Here is a 25,322-nt window from a genome sequence, read left to right on the forward strand (position 1 = left end):
CTGTTCTGGATATTTCCTATAAACGGAATCGTACAATATGTAGCTATTTTGATTGGCTTCTTTCATCTCACATAACGATTTTGAGATTCATCCGTGTCGTGGTGTGTGTCAGAACTTCATTCCTTTTCGTGGCTGAGTAATATTCCATTGAATGGATGTACCATACTTTGTTTATTCATTCATTAATCAGTGGACATTTGGGTTGTTCCTGTTAACTTTTTCAACCTCAGTTGCCTTTCACAGCATTCTCGTTTTGATATCTCTGTCCGCCTCAATTGTAAGGTTCATTAGTTCATCTCTCTCTGTCCAACAAATATTATGCAGCACCTGGTGTGTCCTGATTTTCCTGTGAGGCACTTTTGCTGTGAACTAGACAGAGAGACCTTTGCTGTAACGGGGGGCGCGTTCAAGTGACCAGTATACAGACAGTGGTGTGATACAGCATGGGGTGGTGAAGAATGCTGGGAGGATGGGCAAGCCGACTAAGAGAAGAGAGTGCTGCGAGGTCTGTTTCTGATGTGGTTGTCGGGAGGGCCTCTCGGAGGAGGGGTGCGAGCGAAGCCGTGGAGTTCACTGGTCCAGATCAAGTTGAGAGATGGGTGGATTACGATGAGCCTTCAAAGGGCTGGAGATTGGGCAGAATTTTGAGGCAAAAGGCCCTTCTGACTCCCTGTTAAACAGCCTGCCACGTGGTCTATGCCACGTGTCCTCAACACTTTCAAGTATAAAGGGCAACGGTTTAGACACAACATCCACCACTGGGCATCCTCGATCCTGTCGATGCCTCCATGTTTCCTCTGCATTTGGCCTTCTCAGGGGTGAGGACAGGCATTTGCTGCTGCAGGCGCTTTCCTGCCTCCCTCCAAGAGGTGGTTTCATGTAACTGAGCTGGCATGGAGAGCACGGCTTCTAAGTGCGTGCAGGGCCTTTGTTTGCTGAACTCCGACAGCATGTGGCGCCTGGGTGTATGGCCGGCCCACACGCTGTCTTCTATTGTGATTACTTGTTTACAGGTCCATACACCCAGCTGGTCTTGTGTTTTCTATCTCCTACATCTGTCCAGTTATCCCATCCTCGCTGTCCTCTCCGCGACCTAACCCGCCAGCCCCTGTGCCCGGACAAGTGCAGGACCGCCTGCCTCTTCTTCCCGCGTCTCCTTGGCGATTGTGCGTTTTTGTTCCCAGGCTGCTGACTGGAGGTGTCCTTTGTACATCCTTGTGCCCTTGCTTTCTGAGTGACCTTGTGGGCTGCCCCACCACCCATCAGTTTCTTCTTGGTCCAGCAGGAGAGAACATTTGGTTCCAGGGAGAGCCACGTGGTTCTTGTTTTATTTATTCTGAGGTCTTTTCGTTTAACTTCAGTTCCTAACATGAAAAATCGTAGGAGCCAAATTGGCAGAGGGCAGATTTCCAGGATATTCGACCTTGCTTGGGCCTTCCTTAAGTGGCTTCCTTGGCCTGGGCCAGTGGGAGCCATGGCTGTCCACACGTTTCATGATGAGGCCAGGGTGCAGCTCTGTCCCAGGCACGCCTCTCCCTCCTTGCCCAGGAGGCGCAAAGGGAGACAGGTAGTTTCTCCTAAGACGTGAGTCCTCCTTTCTCTCCTGGGCCTGGGGGAAGCCACATGGTCTAGAGGAGGCCCATGGGCGCCCTGTTCTCTAAATCTGGTGGAAAGGAAGGACAGAACCCAGAGGTCCAAAACAGGGGCCTGTGGGCCAAGTTTAGCCTATAGACTTGGTTGGTTTGGCTTGAACGGGGTGTGTGTGTGTGTGTGTGTGTGTAATTGAAGGAACATTTACAAGTTGGGGGATTTCACACACACGTCTGGATCTTCTGGCTTGGCTTGTACACCTCAGAGCCCCTGGCTCTGCCAACCCCATGTTTCAGGAGGACAAGGCCGTCCGTCTGTGTGTTCGCTGCTTTGTTTCCAGGGCCTAAAACCGCCCTGGGAGGTGCTGGGAGGTGTGTGTAAATGGAGGAACAGACGGCTGAGTGTGGCTGCCCGCTCCGGGCAGAACCCGCTTGCCCAGTTTGGAGAGCCCCCACCGCTGTGTGGAGAACTCACAGCTGGGACACCTCACTTACCCGTGCATCTGGCCTGGCCTCTGGGAACAGCGTGGGCATCAGGGGTGCACACAGAGTATCCTCTTTTATTCTAAAATGTGAACCCTCAGATACAAATGCTTTCCAGAGTTCTGCTGTGAGAAAGCCTAGATGCCCGCGGCTGTGACCGTGCCTTTCGGGAGTGCCCATAGTCTCCAGAGGGGCCAGCCAATGTTATTTGCTGTTCTTGGCCAGGGACGTGCCCATAGCGTGAAATGTCTGTGCTGCATGAGCAAGAAGAGGGCACGTTGTTCAGTGGGCAGCGTTCTCCTTGTTACAGGTTTTCCGATAAGAATGAGTCTCAGACCTCAGTGAGAGGCACAGGCTGCACAGCCCCTTCCGGCCGTCCCTGTATTCTCCCGCTAGAGCAGCGGGCTCCACTGCTGTGCTTGGGGCGAGGTCTCGAGACCAAAGGGTTGTCATAACAGAGAGGGGAAGTCCTATTGCCGTCGAGTGGATAGAGACCAGGGATGCTGCTGAACATCTCATGGTGCACGGGATGGCCCCACCTGGAGAATCATTTGGCCTCAAATGTTGGTAGTGCTGAAGCTGAGAAGCCCTGCTCCAGAACCACAGTGCTCCAGAACCACAGTGCTCCAGAGCCACAGTGCTCCAGAGCCACAGTGCTCCAGAGCCACAGTGCTCCAGAGCCACAGTGCTCCAGAACCACAGTGCTCCAGAGCCACAGTGCTCCAGAGCCACAGTGCTCCAGAACCACAGTGCTCCAGAACCACAGTGCTCCAGAGCCACAGTGCTCCAGAACTGCAATGCCTTGAGTTCCTGTCCCAACTCTGTGCTTTGTCACCGTGTGCCATCCACCTATTTATTACCTCTCTGAGCCTCAGTTTCCCATCTCCAGAATGGGGATGATGGTAATGCCCACCTGTCATGGCGATGTGGGTTTGTAAAGGAGATAACCTGGTTCAGCAGTCAGGGAGCGTAGCTATGACTTTCCAAAATAGTCACGGGGCCAATAATCTAACCCTCTACCTGGTGTTAACTGTGACCTCGGGCACATCACTTGCCCTCGCAGAGCCACGTTTCCTCACCTGGATGTGATGGGGAGCAGCAGTGCCCCCTGGGGTGTGGGGATTAAATGGGACCGTGCCTGGACTGGGCAAATGGAACGTGATGACTCGTGTGAGCAGCGCCGTCCTGCCTCTCCTCCCGGAGGAGCCTGGCTCTCCGAAGATGCAACTGTGCTCTTTGAAATACAGCTCCCGGCCTCCCCTCCCCTCCATCCCTGTGCCCCACCCTCATCAGTGAGTCAGGTAAGTACAGCCCTGACCCACGCACTCCAGCAGCATTTAGCAAGTTCGCTGTTTCTGACCTCTGGTGGATGGACCCCAGAGTGGCTCCCACAAAAGCGGGGGGACAGCTGGAGGCTGCTGTGGGCTTCTGTCCAGAGGTGGAGTTGAGGGCAGCTGCCGATAGTTCGGATGTGGCTGTTCCGGCGGATAGTGAGGTATCTGAGGGCAGGGGCACCTCATTTCACTGTCTCTCCCCAGCGTCTGAATCAATATGGTTTGTGGATTTGAATAAACTTGGAGCTTTGGGGGCATGTTTCTGGGACAATCCTAATTCATTTGTCATCTTCTCATGATTTTTGTGTCAACATGGCAGGAATGTCCCAAGACCAGGTTCCAGTCTCCTTTCCACCTGCTGCCTTGCTGAGCCTCTTGGGGCCTTAGTTTCCCCACCTGTAGAATGGAGATAGAACCCCTCCCTCCTCGACCTCTTGTGAGAATTCAGAAAGACCCGATATTGGAAGACCCTGGCAAAGTGGTGGGCTCCTGAAATACGGATGGAAGGGGCCTGATAATGATCGTCTCCAGGATAGCTAGTCCTGGGCGCTGCACGCCTCCTGGGAGCCCGGCCCTGTGCTAAGCGGAGTGTCCACCATTAACCTCAGTCTGGCTGAGTGCACCATCTGGCTCAGTGATATGAGTGCAGATCACAGCCTTGGGTTCTCTTGTGCCTGCTCCCCGTCAGGTTCTGGGGCTCCGCATGTGGCGAGTGCTCAGTTGGTTTGGGGGTTCCCCAAACCAGGCAGCTGGATGGCGCCCCTGGGACTTGCACCTGGCCTTGCTTGGTGCTCCCTTGGGACTGTCTCTGAGCTGGAACAGTGACTCAGGGCCACTGGATATTGGCGCTTCAAACTGCAGAGGGTCACACACAGGCCTGGGGTCAGACAGAGGTGGTTTCTGTCTCCCTCTCAATCCACCTCTTAATGGGTGGCCTTGGGCAGCTCACTCTACCTCTCTGAGCCTCCGTTTCCCCACTGGACAGAGGCATCACAGAAGTGCCTGCCCTCGGGACCATCCTGAGTGAGGGTGAAGCCAGGAGAAGTCGCAGGGTCTTGGCACAGCGCCTGGCAGAGAGAGCCCTGCACTTCCAGTGGCCCAGAAGCCTCGCGCTGCCTGCAGAACTGCCTTAAAATGCATCGAGGGAAAGTAAACCGTTTAAATCTCATCTGTGCTCTTGGCCGAGATTCCAGTCCTCCGTTTTCCTTAAGTGGAAAAGGGGTTCCACCAACCTCAGCCATAAGTGGCGGGCTGGCTCCTCGGGGCCTGGGCTCCCCGCCCCCTCCCCCAGGCGGGACAGCAGTGGAGGCGCCATTAGCAGGGCCAAGCCTCTCTTCTAAAAGGCAGGAGCAGCCTGTCAGTGGCTGCTGGAATTAGAGGTTTCCAGAGAGACCCCAGATGTGGAATAACTCCCTAAAATGTTCAGAATTAGGGTGCTTACCCCAGGCATTGTTCTGAGGGGGCCTGGCTCTCCTCTGAGCCCTGTTCTTGGGATTACCCTCCAAGCCCCTCCTGTCCCCCTGCCCCCTCCACACCTTCCTTTTCCTCTCCCCCTCTTCCCCGCCCCCCTCCTATTTCTCCTCCCCAGTCTCCCCGCTCAGCTCCTGGTTTTTGAGTCTTTACTGTGTGGTAAGCAGTTTGCAGATGTTGCCTCAGCTCATCTCACGCCAGCACTGCGGAGGGGTGTCCTGTCACACAGTCGGGTAAATGGACCTGCAGAGAGGGGAGGGATGCCCCAGCTGCAAGGTGGCGGAAGCACAGCTCAGACCTGGGCCAGCCTTGCTCCGGACCCCCCAGCACCTGAGTTGCCTCCCTTAGCAGGAAGGATCTAGCCCTCCGGGTGCACAGTGAAGCTGACTCTTCGTAGCAAGAGCGTCATTAATCGGTTCCTGGCCCTGGACTAAGCTCTTTAGGGCCTTTTGCCCCCCTTTGCAGGTGAGAACACTGAGGCTCAGAGAAGTGGAGTCGCTTGCCTGAGTTTACACAGTTCCACAGTGGTGGGGGCGTGATTCCGACCCACAGCTGCCTTTCTCCAGAGCAGAGGTTGTCAACCAGGGCAGTTCCGCCCCCCAGGGGACGTCGGCAATGTCTGGAGACACTTTGGCTGTCACAACTGGGGGTTGTGCTTCTGGCACCTAGTGGGGAGAGATCAGGCTTGCTCCCAATGTCCTACGATGCACAGTACAAGCCTGTGGCAGAGAAATATGTGGCCACCGATGTCAGCAGTGCTGAGGCGGAGGACCCTGCTCTGGGTCCTTCTCACCGGGCGCTCACTGGAGGATCATGTGCTCCCACCCCTAAGCCAGCCGTGGAGGTACCTGGACTTGATCCTGGAGCTTCAGCTGAGCCTGTGGGACTGACCTCCCGCTCCGACCCAGACCTGGGCCTGGATCACAGGTGCAGTGAGGGTCCTGGCCTCTGCCTCTTTGGTCCTGAGGTTGGGGGTCAGAATCCCATTCTGCCTCTGTGGCCCCCCGGGGCTTGGCCACTGCAGCCTCACGGCTGGGCATGGCCAAGGTGCCCTCTCTTCAAGGTCAGTGTGGCAGCAGTGGGGGCAGGGGCGAGAAGAGAGAGCACCCCTATGGTCCGTGGACCTTGCCCGAGGCCAGGGGAGGTTGCTGGTGCAGTGGGTTTTGTACGTAGATTTAGGGCTTTGGTTCCAACTTTTCTGCCAGACTCCAGCCAGCTGCCAGCCTGGGCAGTGTCCTGACAGTGCTGGGTGACAGTGTTGGGTGGGCACTGAGCAGAGCAGGGGGCTTGGCGGGGACTCGCGTGGGGCGCTTGGTCCACTGAACTGATTGCTCAGGCCCTGGGCGGCCCTCCTTGCCTTCACCCTGCACTCCTGCAAGGTCTATATTTAAAAACGTTTACAGATAATAACGGTGTTCAGCCCCACAAGGCAGACAGGAGCTCCCTGACGATTGCCGCGCTGCGCTGCTGGAGGCTCTCTCGGGGAGCTGAGGCGGGCCTGAGCGCTGCGGGGGCTCCCTGCCAGTCACTACCTCCCAGGGAGGTTTGGGGAGACAGGATCTGGGAGCCTACAGGGAGACAGAGTTTCCTGGGAGGATGAGGACCTTCATTCAGAACCAATCTGTGACCATAAAGTAAGTGGAATTTCTCCAGACGCTCTGGGGGAGGGAGGCAGTGGGCATCCTTTTGTGGGGAGGCCTCTTAAAGGCAAAGTCTTTGCAAGTGGTAACAGCAGCAGGCCAGCCGACAGCCAATGGCTTTTCTCCCCCTTTGAATCAAGTGGCAGGATTGGGGTCTGGGCTGCGGGATAGGTGCTGCCCTTCTCCCCAGAGATGGGTCATTTTTATGCGCCTGGTGGGTCAGACCAGGGTTAGCCCGCAGCCCCGCGCTTCAGCCATAGAGCCCAGAGAGAGTGTTTAGTTTCCACATGGATGTTATTCTAACCTATTACTTCTGGGCTAAAAATAAAAATTCCACCTGGATGCCTTTTCATCTCCAGCTTGTAAGATTATTTCTAGGAAATAATAGATTGTTATTGAAGTCCATTTGACTACACGGGGTCCTATTTATTCTAAAGCCAGGTTTTATAAAAATTCAAAGTAGGGGAGGCCTCCCACAGTGGAGATTTAAACCTTCATGTAGTGTCTGGAATAAATATTGCACTATTAGGAGTCATTGTGCCTCCAAAATCTCCACCACAGAATCCACAGAAGGGTGAGGAGCATACATTTTGCTTTTCTGTGATTTTGCATTTAGTATCATTTGTGCATTTTTGGTTCTGAAAAATGGTTTGCAAGTAAGGTTGGATATCTGGAGTTGGGGCCAGAGAAGGAGATGGGGAAAGTAATTCTGAGTGTTAATATGGGTCATGTGAAGTTCTTGGAAGCAAAAGTGGTTCCCGATGGTGCTCTGCTGTGTTTCTAAGCTGCAAGTTTTGGGGCCCCAAGGGAAATGGTGATTCTGGATCCTAGGGACTTTAGGAGAGTGCGGTTGTCTCCGTGCCAAACCCCGTCCCGTGAACTGCTTGCTTTCTTAGGGGGAAAGGAAAAACGGTAATTTAGCAGTCCTCTCGTGGAGTGTCCTTGGCGTGTTATTCTGCAGGAATGAATTAATGGAGTCATGCAAGTGCGTAAAGATGGTAACCACTTACAAAATCTAAGAATAACAAATCATAAAAAACACCACGATTGAAGTTCATTCAGAAATAGTCAAGGGTATGTTGTTTGATTAAAGAGAGGAGCGGGGGACTATTGTCCTGGAGCCGTCATTTCGGTTGTCACCTAGGTGTAGCTCTCAGCTGAAGCAAACATTCCCAGTAAGACATTCTGCACATTTGCTGCTGTTTAATTTGACAACTTTTACCAGGCAGGCTAAAATAAGAAACCCTTATGAAATGCACTGTTTCTTTACCATAAATTGTCTTTCCTCCCAGAGCCACACCCACTGGGTATCTTGGCAGTTTGTGGTTCTCCGTCTACATCTATGTGCAATAGATACAGACTTTTTTGCAGGTTTTTTTTTTTGTATTAACTCTTTGGTTACCAAGCAGTTCAGCCCTGAGTCAATATTATCGACCCACAGGCCGTGACTTATGGGGTTTTTAATCATGTTATTATTACATAATGCAATAGCTTTGCTTGTGGGGTGACTGTTCATATCGTGTGTGCTCAGAATGCTCTATTTTTAAACTACAGGAGCAACCTGCTCGCTCCTGCCTCCCCTGAGGTCCTAGGCTTTGCACCCGTACCGTTGTGGGCATGAAGGCACATGACATATGGACAGAGCGAGCTCCTCCTGTCCAGGGCCTCCTGGGACCTCAGGAGTGGCTGGAGGCAGTGTCTTTCCGGGCCTGGAGTTGATGAACTAGAGCCCTTAGTGCTCAGCCCTGTCGTGCTATTTTTAGCTCCCTTTCTTCAGTGCATCTTGACATCATCTGACATGTCACAGCTGAATCCCATCTATTTGCAGAGGTTACTGTGTTCTGCAATCTGTGTTTTGTGGGGCAGAAATAGTCTTTGCCTGAGCATATTGCATTGTTATTACTCAGGCAGGAAGTGAAGATATTACCAATTAGCTTCGAAAGATACATACGAAATGAAATCTATCCTTTTATTTTATTTCTCTGCTAGTTTTCCCGGCCATGAGCACCTTGGGGGGAAGGACGGTTCTTCCGACTTCTGGCCCAGAGAGCAGAGCGGTGGTTTGCAGATTTTTCTGCATCAGAAGCCCCAGGTCACACCAGCCATTGCAGGCCCCACGCGCAGAGTTTCTGATTCCGCAAGCCTGGGTGGGCGTGAGAATTTGCATCTGTAACATGTTCCCAGGTGACGCTGCTGGTCGGCCTGCTTTTAGAGACACAGCGTAGATTGTGTGGAGGTCAGTAAATATTTAGGGTGGGAGAGGCCTCAGTGCGAAGAGCCCCTCAGACAGGGGAGCACGAGATTCTCTGGGTCGTGGATCCAGTTCACGTGGTTGAAGATGAAGTTGATGGGAAAAGAAATTGTTTAAATAAAAACTTTAATAATGGGGGCTGGGTGTTAGATGATGTTAGATGTGATAATGTTATTTTAGGGGGATGAAGGCTGAACTGTTTAGAGGTGAAGTTTTGTGACTTTCAACAACTTACTTTGAGATCATTCAACAGAACCGACAGGCTGTAACAGAAGGATGTGTGTGTGAGCTTATGAGGCACATACAGCGAAATAGTAACAATTGCTGAACCTGGGGATGTTTGCAGTACTATTAGTCCTTTCCTCTAAATTCAAAAATCGTGTTAACATATTAAAAACAATAGTGGGGCTTAGGACATAGCCTTTCTTTTTGTGTGTGTGTGTGTGTGCATAATAGCGAGTATGTCAAGATGATGTGTGTGTTTAGAGCTAAGCTGCTCTGGGGGGTATCAGGCACATATGTGGACACACACACAGCTCTGCAACGCTGTTGGTTGTAGTTACAGTTAGTCCTCGGGATACGGTTATGCAGCTGGCTCACGTCTCTGTGGGGTTGTCTTATTACTGCTGGCCTAGAGTTCTCTCCCAGAGCCAGGTTTAATTTTATTTATTTGTTTATTTATTTATTTAAATTGCAGTAACGTTGGATTATAACATTATATAGCTTCGGATGTACATCATAATATATTTCGAATTCTGTGTAGATTACATCATGTTCACCACCCAAAAACTAATTATAGTCTGTCCCCTCACATGTGAGCCTAATCACCCCTTTTGCCTTCCTCCCTTCCCCTATGGTAACCACCAATCCAATCTCCAATGCTACATGTTTGTTTGTCGTTGCTTTTAGCTTCTACTTATGAGTGAGATCATAGGGTATTTGACTTTCTCCCTCTGACTTATTTCACTCAGCATAATACCCTCATGGTCCATCCGTGTTGTCACAAATGGCCGGATTAAATCATTTCTTATGGCTGAGTAGTATTCCATTGGAGCCAGGTTTAAAAATGTGCCAATTCTTACCTGACACGTACGCTCCCTAGTTAGTTGTCTCCCTGTGAATTAACCCCCCAATTGCTAACAAGAGGATTCCATAAATGCAGGGCCTGACCCACTGGGAGAGAACCTCCTGGAACCTGGCTGGGGACAAAGAGATGGATAGCATTGGTTCTAGCTGGAGAGTTCTGCTCCCGGAGGGGGAGTGTGGCCTGGAGGAGGGGCTGCAGGGCTCACGTTTAGGGGGAGGTAAGCCTGGGCATGTGTGGGATTGGGTGGCCCCCGGGGCCCTGGGAGTCACAGCCACCAGGCCACTGAGGAAGTTCTCATTTCCCTCCTTCCTCCTGCTCCCTTCTCTCCTTGTTTCTTTCCTTCTTTTTCCACACGTGGCTTCTGGTCTGGGTAAATAGCACATTAGGAATTCAGAATTGTTAAATTTCACTCTTTGAAGTAAAACCTTTCGGTCTGTTACTTCCTGCAGCACCCCATGCGGGGCACATGCCTTCCCACCGCTGCTCCGGGCCTGACATTGCTGCCGTTTTACAGATGGGCAAAGTGAGGTTAGGAGTTTAAGTAACTCGCCCCTAATGCCAGTCTTGAGCCCATGTTGCCCCCAGGCCCACGTCCTTGCTCACTGCTGTGGTGGAGACGGCGGGGCAGGGTGGGGAGTCTTCTGGTCTATTCCAGGCTCTGCTGCTCACCCCGGGCCTGGCCTCTCACCCTCTCGGGGCAGACGGCCCAGTGCTCAGTCTCCAGTGCTCAGCCTCAGGGCTTGGATGCCGGCTGGCCAGGTCGTCTCATGGTGAGGAATGAGCGCAAGCCTTCCATGCGCGTGCCTTTGCTTCACGCGGTTTATCCTGTGAGCTGCTAGGGCTCCTGGCCCCTTTGCAGAGCTCCCATCCAGGACTGCATGTGGGGATGTGGCTGGATCTGTTCTGAAATAAGTTTAGTTGTGTGCAAGTTACTCTCTTCCCAGGGCTCGTGGGCTACTGCCTGGTTTTGTAAATAAAGTTTTATTGGAACACAAACAGGCCGTTGCCTGTTTTCTCTGACTGCTTTCCGGCAGAGCTGAGTAGTTGAGACAGAGGCCGTAGGCCCACACAGCTGGGAATATTTACTGTCTGGCCTCGTGCAGGAAAAGTTTGATGACCCCTGACTTTTTCCATAGGGTAGCTCTCTGGGTGGAAATTACACACACACACACACACACACACACACACACGTGCGAGCCAAGGAATTGCAGCAAGATGTTAAGAGTTGTGGAATCTAGGTGGTGTGTATATGATCGTTCATTATACTATCTTTTTTCTACTTTTCTGTATGTTCAAATAATTTATAAAACATTTTGATAACTGTATCGTGACCACCCCAGGGTCTCTAAAGGAATGCCACAGGGCTCTGTCCTAGGTGCTGAACCATCAACATTTGCCTTAATAAATTGGCAGGTTAATCAACTGAGTAAATGATAGAAATCGATAAAAGCTTTAACAGTGTGGCCCACATACTTGAGAGTCAAACGAGTATCTCAACAGACTGCTTGGGAGGTGGAGCCAACCAGGAGAAGTTGAATGTTGATAAGCTTCAGGTCCCCAGCTCGGATTCACAAAGCTCAGTGCCGGGCCGTGCAGGGAGTGGGCCTCTGAGTTTAGCGGAACCGACGTCCGTCAGGTCCCTAGAGTGTGCACAGCATTCTGGCTGTTGGGACATTGGTGAGCAAAGCCGACGTGATTGTGGCCCCTGGGGCCTGCTGCCGGGGCTGGGGGGAGACAAAGGATGAACAGACCCGTAACCAGTAGAGAGTCGTCCCGCAGGTTGGTAACAAGTGTTGGGGGAAGCGACAGGGCGGGAGGGCAGGGTGAGGGGAATGGAGTGTGTGGTGGGCAGTAGCCAATTGAGTACTGACTAGAGGGTCAGGGCAGTGTCACTGAGGAGGTGACATTCGAGCAAGGGCTGGAAAGTGGTGAGGAAATGGGCCATGTGGATGTCGGAGGAAGAGCCTTCAGGATGGAGGAGCTGCCAGTGTGAAGCCTGAGTGGGACCCCATGGTCTGGGAAGAGCGAGGGGCCCGTGGTGGCAGGAGAGAGGCAGGAGTCTGCGGGGACTTTGGCTCTTGCTGCCAGCATGCTGGGACGCCATGGGAGGGTTTGAAATCAGAGACACACAGTCCAGCGTAGGGGCCAGGGACCCTTCAGGCCGTTGTGTGGGAGCAGGCCAGTGTAGAGGCAGGCAGACTGGTTTAGAGGTCACGCTGCAGTCTGGGAGAGATGTGGTGACCGACCACGGCGAGGGCAGGATGCGGGTGCAGGTAGACGGTGGAGCCAGTGGGATTGGCTGAGGGGGTGGCCCAGAGATGGAGGGATGGTGGGGGCCCAGAGTGACTCCCAGGTTTTGTCCTGAGCATCAGCAGGACAGTATTCCCTTCCTGGCCTGCGAAGGGAAGGCCGCGGGCAGAGCAGGGTCGAGGAGAAGCTCATTTTTGCGTGTGGGGCTGTGGCCTCTGTTGGACACCCTCCGGACACGGCACAGTGGCGATTGGCCCGAGTCTAGAGCCAGCCAGTGGCTGGGCCGAAGCTCTGCACGGGACAGAAACTGAATCTGTGCTAATGTGCCTTCCAACTTAGCCACTTGTCTGCCACCTTTAGGATAGTTTGGTGATTATTTTCTTTTACTCCAAGTCTATTATTTTTACCTAAACTCACTTTAAAAGGAAATCTTTTGTTGCGATGTCAAATAGAAAACCCGTATCACTTGCCTTTGATAAAAGGTAACCATAAAAGTAAAACAATGACTATAAAACATTTAGTTCCAACTAGATGTGGTCTGCTGCGAGGGACCTGGAGGACGCTCTCTCCTCCTTAGAACACTGAGATCTACAAGTGTCAGGGGTCTGAGTCATTGTGGCATCAATCTGAGACTATCACTAAATGTTCTCAGGGAGGATTGAAAAGGAACTAACTTCTGTTGCTTGTGCTGGGTCCATGAACCCCCTAAAATCACCTTATCCCCCCTTGGATCTGTGTCTGGCGCTTGGGGAGATGCTGAGCTGAGCAGCTGATCCATAGAGAGTGTACATGATAAGGGAGCTTGGGGTCTCACTGGACCCTTGGGTTCACTTTAGGACCGTGTGTTTTCTGAAGGGTTTTGGCAAACTGGAATTTGCAAGAACACTGAGAGGGACTGTGGCTGTCTATTCTAGAACAGACTCTGGGGATGACAATCTTGGAAAGAAAGGGTGAGATTTGTCCCCTGTGGTTCCAGAGGGTGGCCCGGGACCTGCGGGGGAGATACAGGCAGACAGCTGTCACTTCCCTCTCAGCACACACTTCCTCTCTGAGAACGCTCATTGGAGGGTTTTTTTTTTTTTCCTGAGGAAGATTGGCCCAGGGCTAACATCTTTGTATGTGGGTCGCCGCCACAGCATGGCTGATGAGTGGTATAGGTCCATGCCTGGGAACTGAACCTGTGAACCCAGGCTGCTGAAGCAGAGCACTCCAACCTTAACCACTATGCCATGGGGCTGGCCCTTGGAGTTTGTAGTTTTAAATTAAATAATCTGCTTCCTGACTCATTTCTTTCTTCTGGGGTGTTTCTTTTCCCTGTCTGTTTACTGTGGTCTCTTTTTCACATTGCAGGCTTTCCTCGAATGCCACAGTTGACCTTTTCTGCTTCAGGGTGAAGCAGCAGAGAGCTTTGCATGCACATTGGCCCTGCACTCCCAACAGAGCATTTGGCTTCAGGGTGTTCTGGCCCAGAGCCGGCCTTTGTGCTGAGGGGCCCTTGCAGCGTCTTTACAGGTGGTCTGGGGACAGGCACAGGTGGTCCAGCATTTTGTCCCTGGAGATGGAAGCTGCCTGAGTTATCTGCTGTTCACCCTCTGGTTGATGGTGAGAGAGAGTGCTGACAGTCAGGGGAAGTGTGTAGTCAGAATTAGGCTTTTCTTGGCGACAGAGGGATTGGGTTTCTCTGAAGTTCTTCCTGTTGAGTGTTTGCGTAGTTTTGCCTCTGTGACCTTTCCTGCAGGAATCCTGCACGTCTGATTCCTCACTGGGCTGGGAGCCCCTGGAGAGGAGGGTCTGCTCAGGCTTCTGGGGATGCTCTGGAATGTTGTTGGATGAATGGATGGGGGATGAAGGAATCTGCCACTGAGGCAAACTGCTGGACTCAAGGCGGCCAAGCCCAGCCTGGCCCTGAGGTCCAGCCCCCATGTCTTTGCTGGAATGTCCTCTCTGCTCTCCTTTGCTCTCCAAGTCCTGCCCATGCATCCAGGCTCCCCTGTTTCATGAAATCTTGATTCACCATCTCCACCTTTGTCCCTGGCTCACGATGAGCTTTATGGCTCCTCTGTTACCATGCTGCTCCGACCAGCTGTCACTTGGCTTCTGGGCAGCTGCTCCCACTCCTGCCCTCTGTGGGCCACTTGCTGCCCACAGCCCGAGAGTCTCAGATCTTGACCCTGCCTCCCAGTGCCCTGGATGAAAACCAGACTCCCCACCATGGCGGCCGAGATCTGCCTCCCTCACTGCTCTCACCTCTCATCCCTGGGGCCTGGCAGCCATGCAGCCCGGCGGTTGGGAGCGTGAACTCTGAACCCCACATCGCCTGGTTTGAACCCTGGCTCGCTTCGTGCTTGCTTCGTGCCTTTGTTCCTCATTTTCCTCATGTGTAAACTGGCGATGGTGGGAGTACCTGCACGCAGGTTGTCCTGAGGATGAACAGTGAGGACAGGAATGCGGGGAGGGTGCCCGCACGCGGTTGGGGCCATGCCAGCCTTTGCTCTGGCTGCACACAGCATTTCTGCCACTTTGGCCTTTCTTCCCATTCCTGGAACATGTTCCCAGGGTTGCTCCTCCTGTTCCTTCACTAAGAACACTTGTCCCCTTGCTTGTCACTTGGTCAGCCCATTATTCTTCGGGTCTTAGGTTGAATGTCACCTCCTCTGAGCAGTCCTCTCTGATATGATACCCCATTTAAAGTGCACCCTCCATTCCCACATTCTCTGTCGTGATCCATAGTGCTTCTGTTTGCTGGGGTGTTATTTGCTCTGTCACGAGGGTGGGGATCTTGCCTGTTGTTTCCTGCGCTCTTAGTTCCTGGACCAGAAGGCCACCAATAACCCTCAGTTGGCTGAACAAATGAAGGCATGAATGAATGAAGGCATGAACGTGCAGACACTGAACCATGGCGGGAGGGGCTGTATCGTCCACACGGCATGAGGTGTGGCCTGGACCCTGTGCCTGCCTTTCCCTATGTCTGTGTTCTCCTTCTGGGTCCTAAGGTGCTGGCCTCAAGGGCAGGAATGCCGCTCATACCATGTGGTAGACCCTGCGAGGTGTCCGGTTCATAGGGCGCAGTGTGATGTTGTGAATGAGACTGAAGGGGGAGAGGGGCGTGGGCAGGAGTGTGGATCTGGAGTCTACTGCCCACGTGTGATCCTGACTCCTGCGATTCATTAGCCAAGTGACCTTGGCCAGCTCTATTTTATCCCTCGTGCCTCATCTGTAAAATAGGGGAAATAATAGTACTTGTCTCAGGGGTTGTTGGGAGGATTAAATGAGTTAGTTATATTTAAAGGAACTAGAAGAGTGTCAGTGCCTGGCACACGCTAACTGCTATGTACATGGGAGCTGCTGTGATGGTGTTGGTGGTGGTGGTGATAATGTGGTGGTGATGAGGATGATGTTTTGTAGTAGATTTCAAAATGAGGAGTAAAGCGGAATTAAAGAAAAGACCAGTGAGTTGATGGGAGGAAGCTAGGATACAGGAAATGTTTGCCAGGGAATGAATGAGTCCTGTTCGCACTATCAGATGGATTCAGACTCATGAACTTTACTGAAACTGAAATATACTGAGCTGATGGCAGGGTCCCTGTTTCCCAGAGTGTGGACGCCGCCCCCAGCAGGAATCAGAGATGATTTTCCAGCAGTTTGTCTCACACTCTCTTTGGAATAGGACCTGTTTTAAAATTGCCAATCTGTTGCAAAACTGATATTTTTTGTATTGTGGAGAGAAACATTGGGACACTTCACCCTTAAGGACAGAGGGAGGAGTGGATTGGTACCTGGGACAGATCCTGACCCAGTTGCCACTGGCTACACATAATTCCCAGGGGGGCAGTGATCCTGGATGCCCTGTGAGCACCACTGTTTTCTTTGTCACTCAGATGGGGCTTTGACCGTCACGGGATCCCGTGGTCAGACGGCTCTTCCCTTTGAATTCTCTTTCAGTCTTCTAATGTATCAAGGAGAAAGTTTTAGTTTGTGGCTGGTGTGTCTTTGACAGCAAACACTGGCTAATTTCCCTTTTCTAACAAGCAGAGAGCAGCCTCAGGCATGGAGCCCTTGACGGGTAGAATGTCTGCCAGAATATAATTACCTTGACCTGTTTCCATTGTGTTTATTTTTGTGACCACTTAACATTTCTGGAAGTTGATTCTGATTTTCTTATTAAAGCAGGTGTAAAGTTTCTTTAATAGATAAATTTATTTAGTTGCAAAAAGTGAGTTGACTTAAAATACAAGTGATCATGCAGCTGATTGTGCGTATGTGACAACAGTCATGGAAATGGTGTATGAAGGATTCTTGACAAATTTGCAAAAGACTGGTGGAAGGCAGGGGCGGGGAGGTGGGAACAGAAGGAATGGAAGTTGGGTCCTTTGGGGCCATGTAAGTTCCTCTCCCTCCTCTCTGATGGGACAGCGTTGGTGACATGCTGCTCTCCATCCCAAGCATCTGCTTTGTGAGAAAGCACAGAAAGACGTTATTCTTCATACCGGGGAAGCCTGCTTTGCTTTATACTTTGGATTCTGAGACTGTTGTAACTGATCGTATTTCTGTCTTCACTGGGGTTGCTAGGAATCCAACTTCAATTCAAACCTCCACTTTCTGCACAGAATCCTCTAAGTATGTGTTTTGTGTATTTAAGCATGATTGAGGAATCAGGTATTTTCTTTCCTCCACTTGTTTTATCTTTTTTTTTAACTGCCACAGGCATTTTTGTAAGCTACCTCACCTCCTCTTTAGAACATGGTGGGGATAATGAATGAATGCTGAATAAATAAATAATGATGGGGCCGGCCTAGTGGCATAGTGGTTAAGTTGGCACGCTCCACTCTGGCAGTCCTGGGTTCACAGGTTCGGATCCCGGGCACGGACCTAGCTCTGCTCATCAAGCCACACTGTGGCAGTATCCCACATAAAATAGAGGAAGATTGGCTCAGATGTTAGCTCAGGGCCAATCTTCCTCACAGACGCAAAATAAATAAGTAAATAAAGATGAAACCCTTTCCTCACACTGCGAGCCTGGGGGCAGCTCCATTGTTGGAGATATTCGGAAGTGATCAGGACCAGGAGGCAAGCAGAGCATCGTAGGATGTGAGCCTTTGTTCTCTGAGGCTTGGGCTGGATGACATCATGGTTGTTCTGAACGCTAATTTCTGTTATTTGGTGGTGCTCATATCTCAGGCCTCTATTTAAGATACAACATAGATTTCTTCAAGGCACATATTTGCATTCTGTGTGGGCTGAGGTGCCTGGCTTCATTCTCTCTATATATACCCACACCATCCCATGGGTATTTTTAAATGCACGTCTTAAGAGCCAACTTTTCTGCAGGGTGCAAGCTTATCATTGTGCCAGGAGAGTTGCCATGGGGGTTTGCAAGGGCTGAGGGCAAAGACATTAACTCCTCGGGGGAGAGCCCTTCTCCTTGCAGACCTTGGCAGGGCTGCCCCGAGGGCCGCTCCCCGGGCAGGGCAGAACTCAGTGTCTGGCGGCTGTCATTACAGTTGCTGGAATGGCCAGGAGGCCAAATGGACTGAAGGGCAGGTGTGAGACCAGGTAGGGAGGATGACTCAGACAGGAGAAAGATGGTTTGTCAAATAGTGGAGTGGGACAGAGACAGCAGTGGCTGGGGAAGTTGTTGAGCCCTGTGTTTTTTTCACGCTTGTCTGGGGATCTTTCAGAGAGTTTCATGGGGGTGCCCCAGGGGCCCGCTCAGAATGGAGGAGCACACCATCCTGTCCAGGCTGGCGTACCATCACCCATCCCCTCTCATCTGATTTGTTTGGGTGCTAGGATGCTGTGTGGATTGGTTTAGGGTCCATACTTGGCTGGTGGAAAACCCTGCAGTGGTCCAGCCCCCTCACTTGACAGTAGGGGAAACTGAGGCTCAGAAAGGGATCCCAAACCCTTGTCCTCCTGTGGCGTTCCCAGGGGAGGACACTGCTTTCTACCTGGCTGCTAAAGCAGAGACCTGGGAGTCAGCCTGCCTCCGCCGTTTCCCTCCTGGCCCATGTCCCTGCCATGTCTCTGTAGTATCCACCGCTGAGTACCTCTCAGGCCATCTGCTTTTCCTCACCTCTGCCACCACCACCACCCAGAGCCAGGCCTCCTCGTCTCTCCTCTGCAAGGTTGCAGCTGCATCCTGACCCACCTCTTGCTTCCCCTGGTAGGTCCATCTAATTGGGTTTCTGAATGGGTAATTGGAGTGATCTTTTTAAACCTCAAATCTCATTATGGCAGTATTCCCTACCCCCTCATGTTCCCAGCTTGCTTAAAATTCCTCAGTGGCTGCCCATGACTCGTAGGATTGGAAAAAACCTACCTAAACTCCTCACCACCATGCCCGTCTGGCCTGCCCGCCCTGGCCCCTCCCTGCCCTTCTGGCCTCATGATGGCATGGTGATCCTTCCAACCTCAGGACTTTAACACATGCTGTAACCTGTGTTGGAGCTCTGACACATGAGCTCCACCCCCTGTAATGCACACAAACAGGTCTTTGCTCACCTGGCTGTTGCCCTCCCTTCCGTCCTCGTCCAAGCATCACTTCTTCACTAAGCTAGGCACACCTTCCTGGTCCTTTGGGACACCCAGAACTGACTGTCAGTGTCCAAGTTGGGGTTCTGTCTCTCACCCACTGGGCTCTCAGCTGCGTGAAAGCCGAGTTCACATCCTGCCCCTCGTGGCCCAGGTCTGCAGCACGGTGACTGCCCAGGGTGCATCAGGTTGCTGTACGCAGAAGTCTGAGGTCCAAGCAGGAGATGCCTTCTTTCTCCTCATCGTCCTCCTAGTAAACCCTTCTGCACTGAGTCGCTGAAGCATCTTGTCCTGGAGTAGCTTCAGATTTGGGGTTCCCAGGAAAGGGAACCATCACCATCTCCAGAGCCCCCTGCCTTTTCTGTCCTAGAAGCGTCTCTGGTGCTAATACTTCTAATAATCAATATTTAGCTAGTTATTTGCTGTCTGCCAGCAACACTCCCGTGGTCAGGTAAGTTTGGTTGATCGAGCTTGCTGCAGTGCGAGAGGACATACTGCCCAGGGGTATTGGCAGCATCCCAGGGCAGAGGGCTGGGTGGGGCATGAGCTGGATGATTCTAGAAGGAATGAAGGAAGCAAAGGCCAGCCCTGGATTGGATATTGTCAAGAAAGAGGAGCCTTCCACTGTGGGGTGTCTCAGTGGTCGTTGTTCAGGAGGTGGGAGAACGAACTGGGGGCGATGTCATGGGTGAGAAAGCAGACTTGCTCACACGCAGGGGTCATTTGCAGCTGCCATATGGCCTTGCGTGTGGCCTGGTGGGAGCCTTGTCTCTGCTTTTGGCCTGCTCCTCGCATTGTCGGCAGGGGTGATTTTCGCCCTGCTCACTTCTCTGTTGTTTGTTCATCTTCCTTCTATTTCCGTTTCCTTAATATTAGGGAATTTTAGTTCTTTGTCTGAGATACGAGTTACAAATATTTGTTCTTGGTTTGATGCTAGTCTTTCAACTGTGCTTATAGTGATTTTTGTCGTAAAGAAACTTTCACTTTTATGTAGATGAATTTATCAAGGTTTTCTTTCTTTTATGGCTTCTTAGTTTCATGTCATAGTTAGAAAGGCCTTCTCTACTCCAAGGTTATTTTTTAAAATGTTTTCCTTTATTCTTTTTATGCTTTTATTCTTTATGTTTAAAGCTTCGATAAATCTGGAATTTATTTTGATGTAAAATGTGAGGGATGGATCCAACCTCCTTTTGTTCAGACTGCCACCAATTGTCCTTAGTCAATGCCGCTTTCCTCTGATTTCATTGTCTTCTTTATAAACACATTAAATTCCCATAGGATTTGAGGTCTAAGCTTGGACTTTTCATTTTGTTCCACTAAAATCTGTCTATTTTTGTAACAAAGTCACATTGTTTTAATTATTATCACTGGATTATATGTTTTAATAACGGAAGAGTCTGTTCCCCTCGTCTCTTATTCCTCTTCCGGTCTTTTCCTGGTTCTTCTTGTTTATTTTCTTTTCATTTAAATTTTATCTTATCTACTCTATGTCTTTTAAATCTCTGATAACTTTAGCAAGATTTTAATCATTTCAGAATTATGGATTTAACCCTGGAAGGATGCTGGAGAACCTTCTGTCTAGCGCTCTCGTTTTCTCGTGCGTACAGTGATCCTTATCAAAGTGATGCTCTGAGTTAGTGGTGGTGCTAACCCAGGAAGCCCCCACATTCCTGCTCCTCGCCCTGAACCCCTGCTCCCCAGTGAGGGCCTCCAGCTCTTCAGCTTCTCTTTCCCAAGGGGGCACTTAATCAATCCTTGAGCCACTGCCCTCCCTATGATTCAAAGTTGATCCCTTGAGTCATAGCACCTCCTTCTGCAGTGTTGATTTTAAAGGAAAGGATGCAGCTGAGGAATTGAATCTTGATGTTCATTTTTTATTAGGGTTCTGATGATAAAAGCTACAATGTAGCCAGGACTGCTTCTTTGTTTCAGTGTCGGAAGGAAGTTCTTTCAGAGGGGTTGGCGCCATTGAACTTGTGGGCAAAATCTTACGAGTACCCAGGCGGGGTTCAGCAAGGAAGTGAGTGGCGTGAAATGGAGCCTGAGGAACAAAGACCTTACAAGCATTTACCCAGCAGGGCCACGGGACTGGAATCATAATAAATAGGTTGGGTGAGAATCAAGAAGGTCACACGCAGCTCGGCTCCAGAGGTGTCCTTGTTTGTGCTCACTCTGAGTTAGCATCAGCTTATAAATAGCATCTGGCCAACAGCCCAATGATGATTGTGACTGTCCCTTGCCAAAGGCCTGGACTGGTGGCTTGGTCGTGATTCTGGCGTGGGTCTCTGTGACCTCAAGGAGGAGGAAGATAGACAACGATGGATGTCGCTGGTATTAACAACTCACGTTTTTGGACAACAGGCCCCATACCTTTCTCTGCATTCTCCAGGAATTAACACTAGTCTTCAAACAACCCTTTGAGACAGGTGCTATTTTTATCCCCATATTACAGGTGACGAAACTGAGCCTCAGAGGGGTGATGGCAGAGCCACCTACTGCCACAACTCCCCTCTAGGATGTAGACAGGTGACAATAAAAGCAGCATCAGACATAATCCCACTACCCAGAGATGCACACTACTGACATCTTGGTCAAGCTCATTACAGTATTTTTCCCTATTCATATGTGTGTAAATATAGATTCTATAAACAAAATTGGAAGCATGCTGTTTATGCTGTATCCTGTGTTTTAAACCTAACGCTATTTTGTGGACATTTTCACATGACTATCTTATTGACTGGGCATGTTTGGGTCAGGCATTTCTCGTTTTATCTCTTGAACTCAATTTCTCTCTGGAAAATGGGGATAATAACAGTATGTACTCACAGAGGGTGTTTATTTTGCTTTGATTTTGGGGGATTCAATAAGCTAACACACTTGGCTCCATTCTGTAACCTTCAACTCTAAACTTTTATATATGTGCATTTATTTGGGAAGAGAACAGTATGCTAGGTTATTTGGAAGGTCATATGAAGAGAGAAATGCTTTGTTACTAGCACAAAATTACATGTAGGTCAAAGCACAGAGCACTCGTGGATTCCAGAAGTGTCCAGAACAACAGTGGCTGGTTGTCAGTTACAGAAGCGGTCCAATGATGCTGCTTTTAAGACAGCATCAATTAGCACCGAGCAGCGGATACCCAGCCTCTGTCAAGGCTTTACTGAGAGCCTCTAAATAGTGGCAACAGTGGAGAGAGAGGTTGGAGTGAGGACCAGAGATGCCTCATAATTGGGTTGACCCATCTCAAGGAAGGGACCTATCCATTCTTCCTAAGTGGCTGAGCATGGTGGGCGTCTGCCTTGGGCCAGTCTTTCTTGTTCCATCACTGCTTGGGGATGCTCTTCATACCTAAGCAGAGTTTGTGCATTCAGACATGGGGCATTTGTATTCTAGCCTGCTTTGCTGAGAAGTCCCGGGAGCGGCTTGGTGAATACTAAGGAGCTGCCCCCACCCTGGCTCTACCCGTACCCAGTGTCCTGGGCAGCTGCCCATGGAGAACACAAGACAGTGGACTTTGAAGAGGGGCCGGCCAGCATTTGGCCAGTTGAAGTTGACGGGACCCACAGCAGCCCCACAGGATCCCTGGATCTGCTTTTGGGGGACCTTGAAGGCCAATGACGTGCCTCCCCAGCCTCATTCTTACTTTACCTGAGTCAGTCTTGAGACACTGGAACGTGTCAAGTTTTCCTCTCCGTGATCTCCAATTCACCAGGTGGATGGATGCTGAATCTATCGGCAATAATCCCCAGAGTCTCAGAGTTGAACAGACAGTGCTAGGATTCATCCCAGAGGTTTAGGCAGAGGGGAGGACTGGGGCCCTCTGAGTACAGAGGCCAGTACTAAGTACTGGCCCACTTCATAGACTGTGAAAGTGAGGCTCAGAGTAGTGAGATAAATCACCCCAGACTTGGACAGGAGCCAAGGAGTCCTTCTCTAGAGCCTCCAACAAAGGATGTAGGCACATGCGTGTCCCAATGGGTGACTTCCTTGTCTACTTTCTTCTCTGTGTATGATCTCATCATATTTTATGGCTTGCTGCTGGAGGACTGAATTCAGAATCCTCACAGATCCATGTCATGACTTGATGGAAATAGGAAACGATGTTTATTTTTCCTGATGGCTCAGACCTACTTCTTTACCTTCCTTACACACTCAGTCCCCTAACAGATATCAAATGATATGTGAGGGGACTTTGGAACCCAGGAGACCTGGCTCGAGACCCACTCCACCATTTCTTAGCCGTGGGACCATTGGCAAGTCAGTTGCCCTTCCTCAGCCTCAGGTAGTGGCTGTTGCTATTAGTTACCCGTGAGGACCAAGGAAGTAGTCATTGTGCATGATGCTCTGGGTAGTGCACAGGCCAAGCAAGGAGTGGAGAAGATTAGAAGGAAGAGGGGAGAAAAAAGAAAGGTCGTGACATCTTTCACCCAAGAGATTGACCAAAACTTTTTAAAACTTGACAATGTCAAGTGTTGGCAAAAATGTGGGGAAACAGCTCGGATACATTTCAGGTATAGATTGGTATGGTCGTTTTGGAGAGGCAGTTTGGCAATATCAAGTAAAACTGGAAATGTGCGTACTCCCTATATCTATTGCTGGCAAGTAGAACTGGGCAAGATGTGTGCCAGGGAGATGGTTACAATTAATGCATTGTGTGTAATACTGAAAAACCGAAAACAACCTAAATGGCTGTCAATAAGGGGTCGGCTATATCAAATGTGGTATGTTCCTACCATGGGACGCTAGGAAGTAATTAATTTTTTAAAATCATTATTCAGAGAAATTAGAAAAACAATTTTAAAAGAAAGATAAATTTATTTGGGGAGGAGCTTTGAGGGGCTGGAAACTTGAAGATTCATATTTTAAGCTTAGGTCTAATTTTGGCTTACATTTATAATTTTATTTATTCCTAGAGAATATTTTAAACAAACACTTATTATCTGCCTTTTGTGTGAGCAGCCCACAGAACTGTCCGTGGTGCTAGTTCTTTAACTTCTGGGCACACGAATAAATCCTCTAATTAAGTGACTTCATCTTTGATGACTTTTTTCTCTCCATTTGATAAGAATTTGATTTGCCACACTCTGGCCCATCTACACCACAGAATGTTGAAAGCAGATCAGTTGCCCCTGGGAAGTACATTTAGGAACACAACTTTCCCCAGACGTTTCAGTATTTCTGCTGATCCAAAATTCCCAAGGCCAAAATACGTCCAGTGGTCATGTCTGAGCTATAAAAACATCAGCAAATTGCTGGAGAATTAAGTGGAAAGGGATGTCTTTTCTTATTTTTTATGGGCCCGGAGGACTCCAGGAGCAGAGAAGCGTCTCAAACCACATCAGGAAAGGACAGATGTGCAAAGCCCATTGGCAAATATCCCATTGGACCCATTGGCTGCTGTCTTCATCTGCTTCCAAGTGGTGGGGTTGGGGGCTTGGTTTTCAAGGAAACAACAATGCTTCCTTATGTTGTTGCAAGTCTTGGCCTGGGACCAATATGTTGTCTCCTAGGTTTAGGGCCAAGAGCCCCGGGAAATATGGCCCAAACAAACAACTTCAAATCCAGAAGTCACTGATTCTTGAGGAACATGCTGATCCCTCATTTATCCCTTATGACCCATAAAGACCTCACATTCCTCCTTATGCTGTTAAAAAGAAGGCTATTAGTTTTGTTGACTCCGGTCTCCTTTATGTTATGATTCCTTTCATATCTTTGAAGGGGATGGCTATTATGTTTGGTCTGGGAAATGTTTTTCTTTTTTTCTCTTCCTCCTTACATTTATTTAAAAAATATCTGAATAGACAATGCATTCATATGTTTAAAAAAACAGCATGAAAACGTGCACATTGCTCTCATGATTACTATTAGCACTGTCATCATCACTTTTATTTGACAGTGAAAAGTCTCTCTCTTGTCCTGCCCTCTAGTTGTTCCGTTCTCCTCCCCTGAGGCAACCTCTGTCATGAGTTTCTTCTCTGTGACTCCTTGCACATATATTCTAGTCTTTCGTCATATATATGCATATGCATGCATGTGTGTCCCTGCATTTTCACGCTAATGATGGTGTTCTATACACACTTCCTTGTACCTTTCTTTGCTTGCCAGTATTTCTTGTAGGTCATCCCATATCAGTACATGTCAGTCTTCCTCATTCTTTGTCCATCCTGCCTGATACTCTCAGAAGAATGTATAGCAAAATGTTCTTCTCTAGAGCCCTATGGGTGAGACTGAGGTGGTTTCCGAACATTTGTTGCTAAACTCAGCTCTACCGTGAACAATCTTTTCCGTGTGTGTGCATCCTTATTCTCAGGTTCATGTTTCCTTGTAACATCTGTTCTGATGATTGTAACTGCTGAGTCAAATGATATGTGCATTTAACTTTGGATAGATATGAAAAATTGACTTGCAAAGATATATCAATTTATAAGCACACAAAAATTAGTAGGGATGCTATTTCCTGACCTCCTCACCAAGGCTGGTCATTGAAAATTCTAAAAGGTGTGTCAACAAGAGTGGTGCTTGAGAAACAGAAGTCAGTTTTGGTTGAAATTCAAGCCATATTTACAGTTGAAATGATATAATGTCCTGCATTTGCTTCAAAATAATGCAGTAGAGGGCTGAGAGGGGGTTGGTGGGGGTTTATCCGAGAAGAAATCCACCATGTGTTGGGAGTTGTTGAAGCTGAGT

The 25,322-nt window shown here is 49.8% G+C and overlaps 1 protein-coding gene across 2 annotated transcripts in view; it reads left to right on the forward strand.

Annotated features, from left to right (window-relative positions):
* The window catches only part of PHACTR3 (phosphatase and actin regulator 3), a 244,500-nt gene that overhangs the window by 78,111 nt on the left and 141,067 nt on the right, over positions 1-25,322 (forward strand). Inside the window, exon 1 of one of the 2 annotated variants that reach the window (XM_046679335.1) lies at positions 8,614-8,700. The exons of the other annotated variant lie outside the window; for it this stretch is intronic. Within the exon in view, the coding sequence (XP_046535291.1) occupies positions 8,691-8,700 (10 nt within the window). The 5' untranslated portion in view covers positions 8,614-8,690. Of the gene's footprint in view, positions 1-8,613; positions 8,701-25,322 lie in introns of those variants that run through there. 2 annotated transcript variants of the gene reach the window in all.

This window comes from Equus quagga, chromosome 12, assembly GCF_021613505.1.
Source record: "Equus quagga isolate Etosha38 chromosome 12, UCLA_HA_Equagga_1.0, whole genome shotgun sequence".
NCBI lineage: Eukaryota > Metazoa > Chordata > Mammalia > Perissodactyla > Equidae > Equus > Equus quagga.